The 19128-nt window shown below is 39.5% G+C and overlaps 1 protein-coding gene across 1 annotated transcript in view; it reads left to right on the plus strand.

The window, feature by feature from the left end:
- LOC109912117 (probable ATP-dependent RNA helicase DDX60) overlaps positions 1–19128 on the plus strand; it is a 99144-nt gene that overhangs the window by 39125 nt on the left and 40891 nt on the right. The window contains exons 11-18 of the mRNA XM_048616101.1: positions 3900–4015; positions 4310–4503; positions 6989–7244; positions 9430–9599; positions 10992–11150; positions 11664–11813; positions 16064–16183; positions 18023–18118. Of these exons, the coding sequence (XP_048472058.1) occupies positions 3900–4015; positions 4310–4503; positions 6989–7244; positions 9430–9599; positions 10992–11150; positions 11664–11813; positions 16064–16183; positions 18023–18118 (1261 nt within the window). The remainder of the gene's footprint in view (positions 1–3899; positions 4016–4309; positions 4504–6988; positions 7245–9429; positions 9600–10991; positions 11151–11663; positions 11814–16063; positions 16184–18022; positions 18119–19128) is intronic.

Raw genomic sequence — 19128 nt, forward strand, 5'->3', positions numbered from 1 at the left:
TTTTTTAATTGATCTGTTGGCTGCTTTGATTGGCGGGTCCTTTGCTTGCAGAGGCATGTGGAGTGTGCAGAAGTCTGGAGCACGAGATATATCAGTGGTAGGTGGTGGAAGGGTGTTTGAGGTGAAAAGGAGCAATGGAGCGTAAGGAGAACCCAACAAAAAACACTTCCCAAGTTAGGGGAAAAAGCTACAGGGAGGGAGTTTGTAGTGACCTCTACAAACGGGATGGTCTACATCTGAACCAGAGGGGTACCAATATCCTGGGGGGGAAATTTGCTAATGCTCTTTGGGAGGGTTTAAACTAATTCAACGGGGGGGTGGGAACCTGAATTGTAGTTCCAGTGTATAGGAGGTTGAGAGTAGTGAGGTCATAAATAAGGTTTCAAGGTCGCAGGAGTGTACCGGCAGGCAGGAAGGTGGTTTGAAGTGTGTCTACTTCAATGCCAGGAGCATCCGGAATAAGGTGGGTGAACTTGCAGCATGGGTTGGTACCTGGGACTTCGATGTTGTGGCCATTTCGGAGACATGGATAGAGCAGGGACAGGAATGGTTGTTGCAGGTTCCGGGGTTTAGATGTTTCAGTAAGATCAGGGAAGGTGGTAAAAGAGGGGGAGGTGTGGCATTGTTAGTGAAGGACAGTATTACGGTGGCAGAAAGGACATATGATGACAACTTGTCTACTGAGGTAGTATGGGCTGAGGTTAGAACCAGGAAAGGAGAGGTCGCCCTGTTGGGAGTTTTTTATAGGCCTCCGAAAAGTTCCAGAGATGTAGAGGAAAAGATTGCAAAGATGATTCTGGATAGGTGCGAAAGTAACAGGGTAGTTGTTATGGGGGACTTTAACTTTCCAAATATTGACTGGAAACGCTATAGTTCGAGTACTTCAGATGGGTCAGTTTTTGTCCAATGTGTGCAGGAGGGTTTCCTGACACAGTATGTAGATAGGCCAACAAGAGGCGAGGCCACATTGGATTTGGTACTGGGTAATGAACCAGGCCAGGTGTTAGATTTGGAGGTAGGTGAGCACTTTGGTGATAGTGACCACAATTTGGTTACGTTTACTTTAGCGATGGAAAGGGATCGGTATATACCGCAGGGCAAGAGTTATAGCTGGGGGAAAGGCAATTATGAGGCGATGAGGCAAGATTTAGGATGCATAGGATAGAGAAGGAAACTGCAGGGGCTGGGCACAATTGAAATGTGGAGCTTGTTCAAGGAACAGCTACTGCGTGCCCTTGAGAAGTACGTACCTCTCAGGCAGGGAGGAAGTGGTCGAGCGAGGGAACCGTGGTTTACTAAAGAAGTTGAATTTCTTGTCAAGAGGAAGAAGGAGGCTTATGTAGAGATGAGGCGTGAAGGCTCAGTTAGGACACTTGAGAGTTACAAGTTAGCCAGGAAGGACCTAAAGAGAGAGCTAAGAAGAGCCAGGAGGGGACATGAGAAGTCTTTAGCAGATAGGATCAAGGAAAACCCTAAAGCTTTCTATAGGTATGTCAGGAATAAAAGAATGACTAGAGTAAGATTGGGGCCGGTCAAGGACAGTAGTGGGAAGTTGTGCGTGGAGTCCGAAGAGATAGGAGAGGTGCTAAATGAATATTTTTCGTCAGTATTCACACAGGAAAAAGACAATGTAGTTGAGGAGAATACTGAGATACAGTCTATTAGACTAGACGGGATTGAGGTTCATAAGGAGGAGGTGTTAACAATTTTGGAAGGTGTGAAAATAGATAAGTCCCCTGGGCCGGATGGGATTTATCCTAGGATTCTCTGGGAAGCTAGAGAGGAGATTGCAGAGCCTTTGGCTCTGATCTTTGTCGTCATTGTCTTCAGGAATAGTGCCAGAAGACCGGAGACTAGCAAATGTTGTCCCCTTGTTCAAGAAGGGGAGTAGAGACAACCCTGGTAATTACAGACCAGTGAGCCTTACTTCGGTTGTGGGTAAAGTGTTGGAAAGGATTATAAGAGATAGGATTTATAATCATCTAGAAAGGAATAATTTGATTAGGGATAGTCAACACAGTTTTGTGAAGGGTAGGTCGTGCCTCACAAACCTTATTGAGTTCTTCGAGAAGGTGACCAAACAGGTGGATGAGGGTAAAGCGGTTGATGTGGTGTATTTGGATTTCAGTAAAGCATTTGATAAGGTTCCCCATGGTAGGCCATTGCAGAAAATACGGAGGCATGGGATTGAGGGTGATTTAGCGGTTTGGATCAGAAATTGGCTAGCTGTAAGAAGACAGAGGGTGGTCGTTGATGGGAAATGTTCATCCTGGAGTTCAGTTACTAGTGGTGTACCTCAAGGATCTGTTTTGGGGCCACTGCTGTTTGTCATTTTTATAAATGACCTGGATGAGGGCGTAGAAGGATGGGTTAGTAAATTTGCGAATGACACCAAAGTTGGAGGAGTTGTGGATAGTGCGGAAGGATGTTGCAGGTTACAGAGGGACATAGATAAGCTGCAGAGCTGGGCTGAGAGGTGGCAAATGCGGAAAAGTGTGAGGTGATTCACTTTGGAAGGAGTAACAGGAGTACAGAGTACTGGGCTAATGGTAAGATTCTTGGTAGTGTGGATGAGCAGAAAGATCTCGGTGTCCATGTGCATAGATCGCTGAAAGTTGCCACCCAGGTTGATAGCGTTGTTAAGAAGGCGTACAGTATGTTAGGTTTTATTGGTAGAGGGATTGAGTTTCGGAGCCATGAGGTCATGTTGCAGCTGTACAAAACTCTGGTGCGGCCGCACTTGGGAGTATTGCGTACAGTTCTGGTCACCGCATTATAGGAAGGATGTGGAAGCATTGGAAAGGGTGCAGAGGAGATTTACCAGGATGTTGCCTGGTATGGAGGGAAGGTCTTATGAGGAAAGGCTGAGGGTCTTGAGGCTGTTTTCGTTAGAGAGAAGAAGGTTAAGAGGTGACTTAATAGAGACATACAAGATGATCAGAGGATTAGATAGGGTGGACAGTGGGAGCCTTTTTCCTCGGATGGTGATGGCTAGCACGAGGGGACATAGCTTTAAATTGAGGGGTGATAGATATAGGACAGATGTCAGAGGTAGGTTCTTTACTCAGAGAGTAGTAAGGGCGTGGAATGCCCTGCCTGCAAAAATAGTAGCCTCGCCCACTTTAAGGGCATTTAAATGGTCATTGGATAAACATATGGATGATAATGGAATAGTTTAGGTTAGATGGGCTTCAGATTGGTTTCACAGGTCGGCGCAACATCGAGGGCCGAAGGGCCTGTACTGCGCTGTAATGTTCTATGTTCTATGATGATGGTAAGGTTAAGAGATTGGTAGGTTTGCGGCGGGGGGAAAGCAGTGTAATGTAAAGGGAGGCCAACAACTGCTACTTTGGCTGCAGGAAAAGGGCATTTCTGGGGGACTTGGGGAGCAGGATAGAAGTGGGAGGGAGAAGGCGTGCATAAAAGTGACATGGGAGAGGAGAAGCTAGAGGAGGCAGAGTGCAGGAGTGGTGGACTGAGAGACTGGAATAACATAGGGAAGATAAAATCACTTGAGATGAAGTGGCATGGGAAGTGTATAAAGGAATGTAACGGGGATATCGGTGGATCAGATGAGAAATTGGATAAGTATAATTTGGCCATGAATATATTGAGGGTCGCTGTTAGTTACGCCATGAAACATTTTGCATAGCCATGTAGGCATCTTTTGGTTTCTGTAATTCAAACATGTATATTTTTGCATTCTGCCGATTTTATGTTCTCCTTTGCAGATACAAAAGAAGGATCTATAAAGTGCCGATTAAGATAGGGTGGGGAATCACTGACTAGAAATCCACATCAATCCTTATGTCAAAAGCTTAAGTGTTTGCCCATGAGTGATATTTCACAAGTTACAAACTGTCTCATTATGTTGTATTGAATTTTTTTTTTAAATGAAGGGACAGTTCTGTGGTCACATCACTTTCTGAAAACAAAATGTTTGATAATCTTTTGGATTGGTCTTTGGATAAACCACTCAGTGATGAGTATGAAAGGACCAAGGCATCAACATTTGGTAAGATTGTTAAATTGTGCAACACTACTTGTTTGTTTCGTCCTGTAAAATCTATTCACAAAATATTAATCAGCAATAAACATTCAATTTTAAATGCCAGATTCATATTCAGATGAAGTCTGCATGCTGTAGCAACATGCGTTTATTTCATTAGGTGTCAAATGTATTTATTATAATTGTGTTGTGTACACAATTGTGTTGTTTGTAATTTCTGGGCTATTGAAACTCACTAAACAAAGTTAACTGAAAATATTCTGTTTGTACTTTATTTTTATCAATTTAATATCTGCACAGGAGAGAAAACAAATGACCCCGTGGTGAGGAAACGCATGCTTCGAAGCTATCAGAAGTTGGTCCGATTTCACAGATTTTATGGATCAACACTAGAGGGCAATATCACAAAGAACATTATTACCAATGTGCAAGGGGCAACAACAGTCGCACCAAAACAGTCCAGTGTCGTAAGTGGGAAAGGCAAAAAGTTACCTGTGAGTAATACCTGCGAGTGTTAAAATTCCTTATCGATTTTATTTTACTTTTTATGTTTTTAAAATCAGATTAGGGAATTGCTGATATAAATTGTTGTAAATTTAATAAGTAATTATTTTGGATTAACTCAAATGGATTTTTTTTTCTTTTAGAAAGTCTTGTTGGTGAGCACCAAGCAATTCACTTCAGATGTAGGGGTTAAACGATGCCTCCGAGAACCAATTCCAGACTGATATTATGTAATGAGGAAGGAATAATTGACAATCTATGTGCAGCTCCTTGGAGCAGAGTGACCACAGTCTTATAACCTTCTTCATCAAGATGGAGAATAGTGTAGTTAATTCTGAGACTAGGTTCCTAACAAAAACAAAGTTGCTGGAAAAGCTCAGCAAGTCTGGCAGCATCTGTGGAGGAGAAAACAGAGTTAACGTTTCGGGTCCGGTGACCCTTCCACAGAACAGTTCTGTGTGAATGGAGGAACTGCAACAATCATTCATTCCTGTATGTCAGACAACTAAAATGAGAAAGGTGGCCCACCCATAGCTATCAAGGGCAATTAGGGGTAGTATTCAATCCAAGGAAGAGATGTACATATTGGCCAAAAAAGAACCAGCAGACTAAACTGGCAGCAGTTTAGATTTCAGCAAAAGAGGACAAAGAGTTTGACTAAGAAGGGGGAAAAATAGAGTACAAGAGTAAATATGTGGCAAATATACAAGCTGATTGTAAAGAGAAGAAGATTAGTTAAGACAAATGTAGGTCCTTTATGGTCAAAGCAGGGCAAGTTATAATGGGGAACGGAGAGTTTATATATACTTTTATGCCCTTCCTTGTGAAGGAAGAACCACTGTCTCAGAAATCTTGGGGAATACAGGGTTTACTGAAGAGAAGAACTGAAGAAAATCAATATTTTAGTTGGGAAATGTTGGGGAAATTGATGGGATTAAAGGTTGATAAATCCTCAGGGACCAATAATCTACATCCCAGAGTACTTAGATATTTTCTAATCACCATGTTTGGCAATGCATATCTGGGGCAGGTGGGTCTTGAACCTAGACCTCCTCGCTCAGATGGAGGCATGCTACCACTGTGCCACAAGAGGCCTAGCCAGACCACTTAAGGAAGTGGCCCTAGAAGTATTAGTTGCATTGATGGTCATCTTTCAAGATTCTGTTGATTCTGGAACAGTTCTTATGGATTAGAGGATAGTAATGTAACCTTGCTTTTTTTAAGAGGAGGTAGAGAGAAATAGGGAATCATAGACTGGTTGGCCTGACAATGGAAATGGAGAAAATGCCAGAGTCCATTATAAATGATTTAATAGCAGAACACGTAGAAAACAGTGGCAGGGTTGGACACAGACAACGTGGATTAACAAGAGAAATTATGCTTGAGAAATGTACTGGAATTTTTCAAGGATGTAACTAGTAAAGTTGATAAAGGTGAGCCAGTGCATGTGGTCTACTTGGATTTTCAGAAGACTTTTCCAGTCAGAGAAACTGGATCAGTTAGGACTATATTTGCTGGAGTTTAGTAGAATGAGAGGGGATTGCATAGAATTCTCCAAAATTCTAACAGGACTAGACCGGGTAAATGCAGGACAGTTATTCTTGCTGACTCGGGCATCCATAACTAGGAGTCACAATTTAAGCATATGGAAGTAGGCCATTTTTTGTCTGGGGTGGGAGTTGATAGACTCATTTGGCTGGACAGCCAACTTGTGGTGTGGAGTGATGCCAAAAGCATGGCTTAAGTTACCATGAAAGTCCCTCCTCTATGCTGACCCTCAGGTTAAACCACTACCAATCGTCTCTAGCCAGAGGGCAGCCTTATGGTCCTCTCGGACTGTGGCAATTTTAGACTGTGTAGGACCGAGATGAAAAGAAATTCCTTCACCTAGAGTGTGGTTAGCCTGTGGAATTCTCTTGTATAGAGCGTAGTTGAGGCCAAAACTTTGTTTTCAAGAAGAAGTTGGAGGAAGTTCTTGGGTCTAAAAGACATCAAAAGGTACCAAAGGAGAAAATAGGAACCAGGATACTGAGCTAGATAGTCAGCCGTGATCATACTGATTGGTCGCGCAGACTTGGAAGGCTGAATGCCCTACTCCTTTATTTTCTATGTTTCCAAACAATTCAGCACTTTTGCAACTTTGGAAATTTGGGATAATTATTGCGTTCACAATTTGTTTGATGTTTCTGACCAGTGTGTCTGAAAAGTTGAGAGATAAGAATTAGGCACTTTGATCAGATAGCAAATTTTAATTGAGAAGTTCTGTTGAGAGCATTGAATTAAATTTATTCCAATAAGCCATTGATGTGCAAAGCAAAATACTCCCCAGATTTCACCAACAGTAAACCTAACTTTCCCAGTGGCAATTCACTGCTTCCTTTTCAGCTTCAAGGTGATATTGTCCTGAGATGGTTGTTAATGTTCTGTTTGTTGAAACTGGGTAAATTAAAAGTAGACGACATATTTATTTCATAGCCCAAGAAGAAAGCCGATTTAATTGCTGAAGAAAATATTAGGAAAAAGAAAGAAAAGGAAGATCTGAAACAAAGGGAACAATGGACTTTGATATCAAAGAGCATTATGAAAATGATTCAGGACAACTTTGACCATGGCATTAAAAAACTTGAGGAGTTTCTGAAGAAATGCTCAGGTGACTCTGTGAAGTTGATTGCAGAGATGGACGTGCTTGAAAACTGCTTTAAAATCTGGGTAGAACACTGCCAAATGACAGGTCAGAACAAATTTATTATTTTCATAGTTAATAGATGTATGAAGTTCAGCAAAGTTAGTTTGATTTTCATAAATGTATGTTTTTCTTCTCACCAGCTCACAGATTTCAGGAATATGATTTGATTATTAATATGTAGTTAAAATAAAAGTACTAAACCTCAGCTATTAGTTCACTTTCCATTTAGCATTATGGGATTGCTGATCACTTATTGCAGTTATGGATGATTTAGGTGAGCCAAGAAAGCATTTGATGCCTACTGTAGTTCTAATCTGAGAAGAAGGGGGCTCAACTACTTTGATAATTTGTAATTTTTTTTGGCGTCCATGTAATGACTGGAGTCATTAGGGATAGCTGGATGACGGCTAAGGAAAAATCTTTGGACTCGAGTTAACTGTACAAGATGGTGGCAAGGGAAGGCAGTAGGTAAGAATTGAAACCAGATAAACTCTGTTCAGTCAGCAAACAAGAGCTTTTGGAGAAAATGATGTGGCTGACCACGTGAAAGGCTGCAGAGGGGCTGCGATTCTTCGAATTTGTTGTTGAGGGAAGTGCTAACCTATTTAGCAAGTTTGAACCTTGAAGGGAAGTTAGAAATGAGGCATGAGTTTCTAAGATTTGAGCAGCATTGACAGTTTCTTTAGAGGTTTGACTTTGAAAGAGAGGTGAGCAATGCTTGAGGACTTAAGAAATCATTCATGGGATATGGGTATCACTGGCTAGGCATGCACATATTGCCCTTCTGTAAAACCCTGTAGAAGAATTGCTAACTATTTACAATGTCAGCTAGAGTGAGTGCCAGGAAGGGAAATCGGAGGTTAATGGGAATGTGGTCAGGACAGCAGGACCTATCTGGAGCTCCTACACAGATGAACGAGGATAGATTATGAGGGGTGATGGACAAGGGGCTAATGATTGGGTTCAGAGTTACGCTCGTGTGATACCATTGGGGATATTTGGCTTGATAGATAAAGGGACGTGGCAGATGAGGATGACTTAAACAAGCTCAAACTTAATCGATTAATTCCAGATACTTGGTGATGCAGTATAAAGGGACAGAGGGAATGGGTATAAGGAAAAGATTTGTCATAAAACTGATTGTTTAGTCTATCCTGAAAAAGTGAATGGTTTTGTGAAGAAGAGCAAGGCCTGAACATAATACAGTCCAGTCAGAGTCAGATGATTGATGTCTGCATCATCATACTCAGTTTCAAATTTATGCTCTTTGGATTTGAAGAAATGAAGTTTGGAACTACGCAGGGAATCAAGCAAGATTGGAGAGAATAAGAATTTTGCTAGGTCATGAGCAGTGAAGTTGAAATGAGGGAGTGGTCAGCTTTTAAATGACAAGTAGTATTATGAATAGAGCATTCAATACTCGAGGAGCTGGGCAATGGAAAATACAGTTGTAAACAACTTGAAGAGTTGGACACAGGCGTATGTAGACTTAGAACCAGTCAGGTAAGCAAATGACAGACGCGAAGTGGTTGGCAATGACCTTGCCAGTGATTGAGATTGCAGTTGGGGACCTGTGTTTGGTGAAATGGTCAAAGGAGTGGCTATGAATGCGGATGTCAGTTTATCTTGAGGGAAAGTTAAGAAATTGGAGAAGAAACAAGGTGAGCTGTGGCTGATAGTGATTGAAATTGATGAGTTGCTCAGCAGAAGCTGAGAGGAAAAGGGTGAAGCTATCTCGAGATTTTCCAAAGGGAATAAAGAATTTAAAGGAGAGGTGAGAACTTTGAGGGAGAATAAAGTGACAGACAATGAGTGTGCTTAGAAAGTTTGCTTGTTTAATGTTTTATGAATAGAATTACTTAATTTTATGCACTTTCAGGGACCATCCTCCTTACTTAGCTATCCATTAGTTATCTAATCTCTTGGACTTCACTTGATGGGAGTGCAATTTTCTTAAATAAAATAAAATACATCATTATAAACTTCTCTATCCAAAAGCATATCAGTAGCTCTGAATGTTGGAATAAGTTTTATTGTTTATCGCAAGATAAACCATACAGTTTAAAGCTCCATGTCAATTCATTCATTGTATTTTTATTTAATGAATCTTTGCCAGGAATGCAAAATTGTAACATTTATCTCCATGTGTTAAGAAATTTTAAATCCTGGAGTGAATAAAGTGCTCACCAAGTAAAAGATAACATCAGTCAGATTATTTTTGTTTTTTTAGAAAGCACAAAGAGAAACAACCTTATAGCAGGTCGAGTGATGAAAAGAATTCACAACATTTTGGACAAGTATGAAAAGATGATGGAGAAAAACCAACTGAAACTGATTGCTACTTACCTCAAAGAGCTTGGATTTAACAAATTAGCGCAATGTCTCCCAGACATTGATCAGGTGAAGTGAAATAGCTTTAAATTCTCTAAGCAAGCAACTTGGAATCATTCTCTTTCTTGTTTTCATTGAATCATTTTCATGATTCTGTTTCCATTAATTTTCATGTTTTGACCTAGATGTGAATGAGCATGAATGATAAGCGACAGGAAGTTAAATTCTGAACGTTTAGTTTCATTCATCTTAAACTTTCCATAAGACAAGGGATGGAAGCTGAACATCTGACCCATTGAGTCTGTCCTACCAATCAATGAGGTCATGGCTAATCTGATAATCCTTTACTGCCTTCTCCCCACGACCATTGATTCCCTTACAAATTAAAAATCTTGTCTGTTTCAACCTTGAATATCCTTAACGACCAGACTTGACTGCCATCTTTGGTAATAAATTCCATAGATTCACCACCTTCTGAGAGAAGGAATTTCTCCTCATCTCTCTTAACTAGGTGACCCCATAATCTGAGATTATATGTTCTGGTTCTACATTCTACCACTATCTGTCAGCATCTGCTCTATCAAGCCCTTGCGGAATCTTATGTATCGCACTAAGGTCGCCTCTTATTCTTTTGAACTCCAAGTACAAGCCCAACCTACTTGACCTTTTCTCAAAATCTCTCTATACCTGGGATCAACTTAATGAATCTCTGGACAACCTACAATACCAGTATCTCTCTTTACATAAGCGGCTCAAAACTGTTCACTGTTCCAAGTGTGATCTGACAGGTGCCTTGTATAACTTCAGCAAAACCTCCTGTCTGTTTCTCAGTTATGTCTTTTGATTGCTGCATAGAAATGTAACAAACTTTTAAAAAGTTTTGGTAGGATGATGGTCTTGAAGCAGACAGACAGTGGCAAATATTTTCTGAAAATATTGGAGTAAATTATGTAAATGCCAATTTGTTCTGCACTTTATTTAAAATAATAAAAATGTTGACTGCACCAGCTGATAATTGTAAAGGCTTTAGTTAAAATCTGAAGCGTCCTTCGATCGTGAGCTAAGTACTACAAGTAATATTGCATTTAGTGCATCTAAAGCACAGATGGGTGTGGTTGTGAGCAGGGGAGGGGCAGAAAGGACGGGGCTGTTTCTGAACCTACTGTCTCTCCTTCCAGCAGTACCCCATCCATCCTCAGTGTGTTCTAAGCCTCTTACAAATTTGACTTTGTCATTCGATCATCTAACATTGCTGTAAACCCCAGGCCATATGTCCTGAATCTATTAAATCTCTCGTTCTAGAATCACCCCTTCATCTCAGGAAACAGTCAATTAAATCTTTCTTGCATTTCTTTTGGCGAGACTTAGCTGAAGAATGTGGCAGCTAATGATTTAAGCATTTTGCTTCTTGGTTGCCTGGCTTAATAATGAGTGCATAATTTTGTATTTATTTGTAACTAGAAAATGGCACGTCCTAAAAGTTCCAAGAAAGAGAACATGCTTGCAGTTGGTGTTGAACCTGCTCGTTTCCAGCTGAAGTTCATGGGTCCTTACTTGTTGCGAGATGAAAGAAATGATCCAGATCCTAGAGTTACTCATTTTATACCAGACACATGGCAGGTAATTACAAAATATTATCGTATAAATTTTCAAATATATTCATTAAATCAATAAAAGTTTCAAAATAAGAGTGTTAAGGAGGTAAAGATCAACTTAGCTTTAGCAGTAAATTTTATTTTCTCAATTCAAGTCAAATTCAAATGTGCGTGCATGTTTCAGTTTGTTCAATTACTTTAAATCCTACTGTCAATTTTCAAATCAATAACTTTTGCTGGAGATTTGCATGTGTGAGAGTTGAGGGACACTGGGTAGAGAAAATCTACATGGAGCTTTCAAGACTTGATTCCTACCAATTCACCACCTTTGGCAATGAGGGGTAAGGCATCATTGGAGATAAAAATGTTACATCAGAAAATACTAAGTTAGCGCACTGTTTTCAACAGGGAAAGTGAGTACCTGAGTTTTCTGGTGTTGCTGTCCCCCTTTTTAGGAGCATGGGCTGCTTTTGCATATAGTTCATGAGCTAATTTTTTGGAAGTTCTTAGTATTATTTTTGTATCTGATTAATTGCAGCGAGAACTTCTAGATGCTGTGGACAACAATGAATCTGCTGTGATAGTTGCTCCAACATCATCAGGAAAAACATATGCCTCGTATTACTGCATGGAGAAAGTTCTACGAGATAGCGATGATGGTGTGTTGGTGTATATTGCACCCACTAAGGTATAATTCATTTACTGTACATAATAAAGAAGGTACTTTTAAATATAAAATATCTAGATGAAGGATAAAGATCAATAATGCAAGACCATACTGAATAAAGTACCTGCACTATTAATACTACATTGCCAGGAAGGAAGCTATGTTCCATGAGTGTGGGTAAAAGGTTTAGTCCCTTCCCTGACCTATGCTGCTTGCACAGCTGATTCCTCACTAGAATGGCAGAATTATGGAATTACTTGATAAATAGAAAATGTTTATTCGATGAGCTTTGTGGATTTGAAAAATTGCACTTGTTTCATTTAAAGGCCTTGGGATTGTAAGAGAAAGGGTAAACTTCCACATGAAAACTAATGTTCAATGTATGAATACTTGTAGAAAGTGGAGCCTTCTTTGAAGTTCATTCATGGGACAGCATTTATTGCCTGTCCCCAATTGCCCGGATAGCAGTTAAGAGTCAACCACATTGCTGTAGGTTTGGAGTCATATAGGCCAGATCAGATACGGATGGCAGTTTCCTTCGCTAAAGAACATTAGTGAATCAAATGGGTTTTTCAAACAATCGACAATGGATTTATGATCATCATTAGACTCTTAATTCCAGTTTTTTTAATTGAATTCAAATTCCACCATTTACCATGGCGGAATTCGAACCCATGTCCCCAGTCTGGTGATAATACCAGTAGGCCATCGCCTCCCCTTGTAATATACCTTTAAAATATGCAAGTCTTAAGTGGTCTACCAAATCAATTGATAAAGAAACTGTTCCCAGCCCAATTCCATTTGATTCTCCTGAATCCTAGCACTGATTAGCCCTTGTCAGGCTTGTCTGCAATAATTGACAAGTCTATCTGTCCGTTTTCAAGCCAGATCCAGTATCAGTTATGTGGTGGTTATCTATAGTGCTTGCTGTGATATCGTTCTAATCTCTTGCTGTCTTTGGTGAGTAAAAATAACAAGAAGTCTAAGAAGTCAGCCACATCTCCCAATGTGAATGAATCTTTGAAAAAGTGTTCCAGGATCTAGGTCCGTGCTTCAGAGTAGTATTGAGAATTTTTATAGATGAGTCTTGCCCAAAGCAGGGGGTCTTTGCATATTTAGGTTCCTGCTGGCGATTGCAAAGGCTTCAGCAGTTGTGTCCTCATTGCCAAGAGGTTTTAGTTCTGCCATGAATACAGGTGCATACTAATTTGGTGTCTGACCATTTTAAGACTGCATCTTTATCAATTAAGCAACATCTTTCGTTTGATTAATTGGAACAAATTTGAAAAGATTTTGCCAAGGGAATTCCTGCCCTGCCTGATCAGCTGATTTGGTGAATAATGAACCTCTTAATCCCTGGGTCTTTAGTTTTGAGACCTACATTGGGTGATGATTTTGCTTAAATACTTTTCCCATATATCTTTCTTAATGATTTTTATTAACAGTGCAACTCCACAAATCAGAGCACAAAGTTATGGTGTCAGAGGTTGATTGTCACCCAAACTAATTGACTGCTGGGGTGTATTTGCCATTGCATGCACCTAACTTTGTCACTTTCATTACTTGCTGTGTTTTTCCATCAGGTTATTTTATTGTTTAGGATACAATTATAAGATACAAGCTTGGAAATTATACAAAATTCAGCAGCAGAAAAGAAAGTTGCACTTAAAAGCACCATTCATTTTGAGTAGTTTTTAATACTGCATCTGTGCATGTGCAGGAAGTACTCTCCCTAATGTAATAGCACAAATCCGGGCAGGACGTATACACTTAATGGTAAGGTCCTGGGGACTGTTGCCGAACAAAGTGACTTTTGAGTGCAGGTTCATAGTTCGTTGAAAGTGGAGTTGCAGATGTACGGGATAGTGAAGGAGTTTTTGGTACGCTTGCTTTTATTGGTCATGCATTGCATATAAGAGTTGGGATGTCATGTTGTGGCTGCACAGGATACTATTGGAATACTGCATGCAGTTGTGATCTCCCAGATTTAGGAAAGATGATGTGAAACTTGAAAGGGTTCATACAAGATTTACAAGGATGTTGCCAGGGTTGGAGGCATTGAGCTAAAAGGAGAAACTGAATAGACTGGGGTTGTTTTCCCTGGAGTATTTGGAGGTTGAGGGATGACCTAATAGAGGTTTATAAAATCATGAGGGACAGCCAAGGTCTTTTCCCTGGGGTGGGGAGCCCAAAACTAGAGGGCATAGTTTTTGGGCGAGGGGGGAAAGACTTAAAAGGGACCTAAGGGACAACTTTGTAACAGAGCGTGCTGCGAGTATGGAGGCTGGTACAATTAAAATATTTAAAAGGCATCTGGACGCGTACATGAATAGGAAGGGTTTAGAGGGATATGGGCCAAATGCTGGCAAATGGGACTAGATTAATTTAGAAAATCTGGTCAGCATGGACAGGTTGGACCAAAAAGTCTGTTTCTTTGCTGTACATCTGAATCTAAACAACTCCTAAGTAATCTTGCTTGGGGTCTTCACACTGATAACTTAATTAAATGTCAGTGCTACTTACTCAGTAGTTTTTGAATTATAAAAAGATCAAAGCCATAACTTTCATTAGTGCTCAGTGGCACTTTGATTAGTGTGGCTGTTTGTGTTGGTCTGTTTGATTTGATTTATTGTTTTCACTGTACTTAGGCATGTGACAAGTTTTGTTTTGCAAGCAGTACAGGCAAAATATAACAGACAAGGACATATAGATCGTAGGGCACTTAGAGTGAGGCATGCAAAGTTACGACTGCACAGGAAGTGCGCAAAGCAAGGTCAACATTTGATTTGAAATTTGAGGTTTAGAAGGATCCCGAATATAAGCTGGCTGTAAACTTGTCACTATAAAGCCTTTGTTTTACTTGCCAATGTTGTAACACCAGAAATTAAGCCATAAATCAACCCATGAAAGAAATCTATTACTGTAAACTACTTTGCACATTATTTCTACCCATCTGTGATGTTCTAAATGTATTAGATTTTTTTAAAAACAAATGCAGGTATTCCACATCTCTAAACTAACACAACGCAACCCCTCAAACATGCCTATGCTGTCAATAATGTAAACATTGTTCACATTTTTTCAATGCATTCTGATAAGCTGAATTGTCAAGTCATAAAATTGACAGTTCATGCTCTGAAGTCTCGACTTCAACATCATGTGCTGAAGACTACCAAGTGGAAAATCGGGTGCTGTTCCTTCAGCTTGTGTTGAAACTAGCTAGAGTGCTGCATTTGTCTCCTTTCAGTTAGCTGATCTTGCTAACTGAGTACGTAGTATTGATTTGAACAAATGGCATTCTGCTGTGTGATTCATCCACTCTAGATAAAAGTCTCTGAGCCAATTGAGGGAGTCTAGAGTTGCTTGTTTTGCATCTACCTGTAAATAAAAATTGATTTCAAGTCATTTAGTCTTACACATTTTGTGAATATATTTTGAAAATTGAAAGGTATTTAATTGGTATCTGCTTCCTGGTGTCCCTTCAGTTGCATAAACTCACCTTCATAGGATAACTTTCACAAAAACTGACAGCTCTTGAGTTTTCTCTATGATATAAATGGAATACATTTTAAGGACAGTTCTCATCACTGGCTAGCAATTAAAGCTTCTCTGCTTGGCACTTGAGCCATGTGATCAATGTCCCTAAGTCTACCCTTTATAAAATATTAACTTTGATATGTTTCTTAATGTGAAAGCTTTTCAGTTAAGGGCAATGTTTTAAAGCATGGTATGCACCCAAAGCGCATTAACACACTGGAATCAAATACTTAACATTGCTCAATAGAATGCAGTGTCTTAAAGGGATTACATTTTGGTTATGAAAACTGCATATTACTTGTTTTGATTAAATTTGTTTTGGATGGGATAACCAACTATGCTAAACCCGCAGTGATTAACTGTGTCTGGAAAACGCTACTAACATCGGATGCATTTGAAATATGAATAAATTCAAGTTAAAGGATGATAGTGTAGGATATATGTAGGTGGCTGATTCTCCAGTTGTTTTTGGGACTGGCAGGAAAAATAAAGAAAATTTACCCCCAGATGCTCTACCCCTTTCTCAGGAAGTGTTTAACTGTGCAGTCCTAAGAGCTAATCTGATCTGATGCCCAGTTTCATAGGGTATGTTACAGTTAATCACCGTTGTGTGGCTGGTAAATGTGTTTACTGTAAAGAACATCCAACCATATCTTGTTGCTTAAAATTGTTTTCATGGTTACTTTGGGGATTGTGTTTTTTAAGTACAATATATTTCATGTTTTAATGGCTAGGCTCTTGTGAACCAAGTGGTCGCAACTGTTTATAACCGATTCAGCAAGACTTTACCTGATGGAATGGTGGTGTGTGGAGTATACACGCGAGACTATCGCCAAGATGCTTTAAACTGTCAGGTATTTTGTTATGTTCATAGATAAGCTAGAAATTAGATTTTTTTCTTCATAATTTATATAATGTCATTGTTTTGTTTCAGATGTTTAGCTGGCAGATCATTTGCCCTCATGTCTTGGTTCTTTGACAGCCATTAGGAATGCATTTCTTTCTTCAGTTGCGCCATCTAATTTTTCACTGGTTGGAGATGAAAATATTTAAATATTTCTCAGATTTGTACAATTGTAAGAAGCAAGTCCTATATTTTAAAAGCTACTGTACTTTTGGGATGGGTGGTTCATTTTCAGATTTATTTGGCATGTCATGTTTGTGCACAATTAACTGCAGGCTTCCTGATTGCCTGATATAATGAGCATCCTTTTTAAATGGTCTTCCAAAGAAATAAATGCTTTTACGTCACGGAAAGGGTATCTGTATTTTGTACACGTCTTCAATTTTTATTTTGAGTATAATGTGTTTTTGCCTCCCCTTAGCACATGTCCTCATATGCCTTTATTGGTGTAACTTGCTTCTACTGCCACCACTCCTGACACTAGTCATCCTGTCAGATGTGCCTGTATCTGATATGTTGGGAAAAGGAGTTGATTTCATGGAAAGATATCAGGCGGTTGTGCAAGACATGTTCTCAGCCCACCCAAAGGGACCCATTTACATTTTAAAAGAAAGATTAAAAAAGACTCTGCTATGGTAGAACATCAGTGCAGGTGGATGCATCTCTTAAGGCCATAAGAAATAGGAGCAAGAGTAGGCCCTTTGGTCCCTTGAGCCTGTTCCACTGTTCAATCAGATGACAAATCTGACACTCCTCATGCCCACTTTTCTGCCCTTTTCCGCCTTACTCTTGATTCCCCTACATGTTCTCATACACCTTTATTGGTTTGACTTGCATGTGACACGGTGGTTAGCATTGCTGCCTCACAGCACCAGGGACCCAGGTTCGATTCCAGACTTGGGTGACTGTGAAGTTTATACATTCTCCCTATGTCTGAATGGGTTTCCTCTGGGTGCTCCAGTTTCCTCCACAGTCCAAAGATTTGCAGGTTAGGTGGATTGATCATGGTAAATGTGGGGTTACGTGGATGGGCTGGGTCTGGGTGGGATCCTTTTTGAAGCGTAGGTGTTGACTTGTGTATTTCCAAACTGAAGAAGAAATGTTTCGGTGTTCCTAATAGGTGCTGGTCAAGTCTTTCTTTGGTTAAGTATATCAATTTATCTTTTAAGGAGAAAGAAAATGTAACCCGATCCTCTGTATTCAGGCAGAGGGAGATCAAGCCTGGGACAAGGGGAGGAAGCTGACATCAGTTACATCAATTGGATAGATACGTACAGGCACAAATAATGGAGGATCCAGTTTAAATAAATCACAGGGTGATGGTTGTGCAGGTGCTGGAAGTGTGAATAGCTTTTGGCCCTGTAACAAGTCTTGAGGTTAATTGTCCTACTGCTGCTGCGCTGGATGAAATTGATTTGGCACAAAACAATGATCACACTTTGAACTATCATTTGTGTTGCTCAGCTGCTTACTGAATAAATTCTCAGAAGAATTAGGTGATCGTAATTTTGTATACTAACCCTTTGATTAAAGAATATAGTAGGAACCAATTAAAATGGTTATACCCTCCTGATCCAAATTCAAGAAGGAAACCGCTGAACACTTTGCAACTTTGAAACGGCATAATTTGGTACAGTGGATTGCTTGCGTTTTGTAGAGGTCATCTGACTTTGCCATTCATTTTAGTGTTCCTCTGTTCAAACTTACACTTGTGATATCTGAGACTAACCACAGATGTATTGGACTTGCGTCAAATCCAAATGTGTCCAATTCTAATTCTTTGTTTCAGATTCTCATCACAATTCCTCAGTGTTTAGAAAATCTCATCCTTAATTCTCAACGACAAGCTTGGGTTAAGAAGCTGAAATATGTAATTTTTGATGAGGTAAGATGAAATTTTAATTGTAACAATTTGAAAAGTAAAATTGCATTAATCTAGGAACAGAAATATTAAATTAACAGGTGCTTTTGCATTGCACCCGGTGCAAGACCATCTTGAATTACCAATACGAGTAATGTGAGAAGAAATGATGCAGGAAGTATTTGAATGCCATGTAAAAATACCTGCTCCCAGAAAATACTCAATATCTGAACATTCATAACTTTCAATTTGGCTATTCCTTCCCTGATAGTATATTGTGTTACATATATTGAGCCGAAAGATCAGGCAAGTCTTCCCCTGGGCTTTGAGTTAATAGGTCTCAGCCAAATAAGAGTTGGAAGATATGGGCAGCTTCTTGTCACTGCTGATAGCACTCAATAAATGTTGTTGGAATTGTCCATACCAATTTCAGTTGATGGCAGAATCAAATTTATCTTGAATAATTTATTGTCAGGTAATTAATAGTCAATTGTATAGGTTTGTATGTGAAAGGTGATTACTTGGATGGGCAAGTAAAATTTCAACATGATATTAAAACTGTTCTAGGATTATTTGCCATCTTGAACGGAACTAAGCAGCATTTTGCTTCAGAGGACAACATTGGAAAATATAATCCCTCAATTTTATTGCTAAAGTATTTTTTAGCTAAAACTCTGCCAGAAAGGCTTTACTTAGTATGGTTAACGTTTGACTGTTATGTTCTGTGGGATGAAACTGGAATGTTTTAATGAATTTGTGGTCATCTAATGTAACTGTAAATTAGAATTAACTGATTCACCTTGTAACAAATTTGAAATTTCCTGACTGACTACTTAAAACAAAAATTCATTCTGGGTCTATATCGTCCTAATATGCAGAGCTGAGTTCAGAAAACCAATCTTGCTTTCTGCTGTTGACCAATTTCTTTATTTATATATGTTGCTAATAGATCATTTATAGGCTCTGACAACAAAGTATGGAAACCACATTTGGCAGTATTTTGAATCAGAGATAGTAGGAACTGCAGATGCTGG

The sequence above is a fragment of the Rhincodon typus genome, chromosome 1 (assembly GCF_021869965.1).
Source record: "Rhincodon typus isolate 14 chromosome 1, sRhiTyp1.1, whole genome shotgun sequence".
Lineage (NCBI taxonomy): Eukaryota > Metazoa > Chordata > Chondrichthyes > Orectolobiformes > Rhincodontidae > Rhincodon > Rhincodon typus.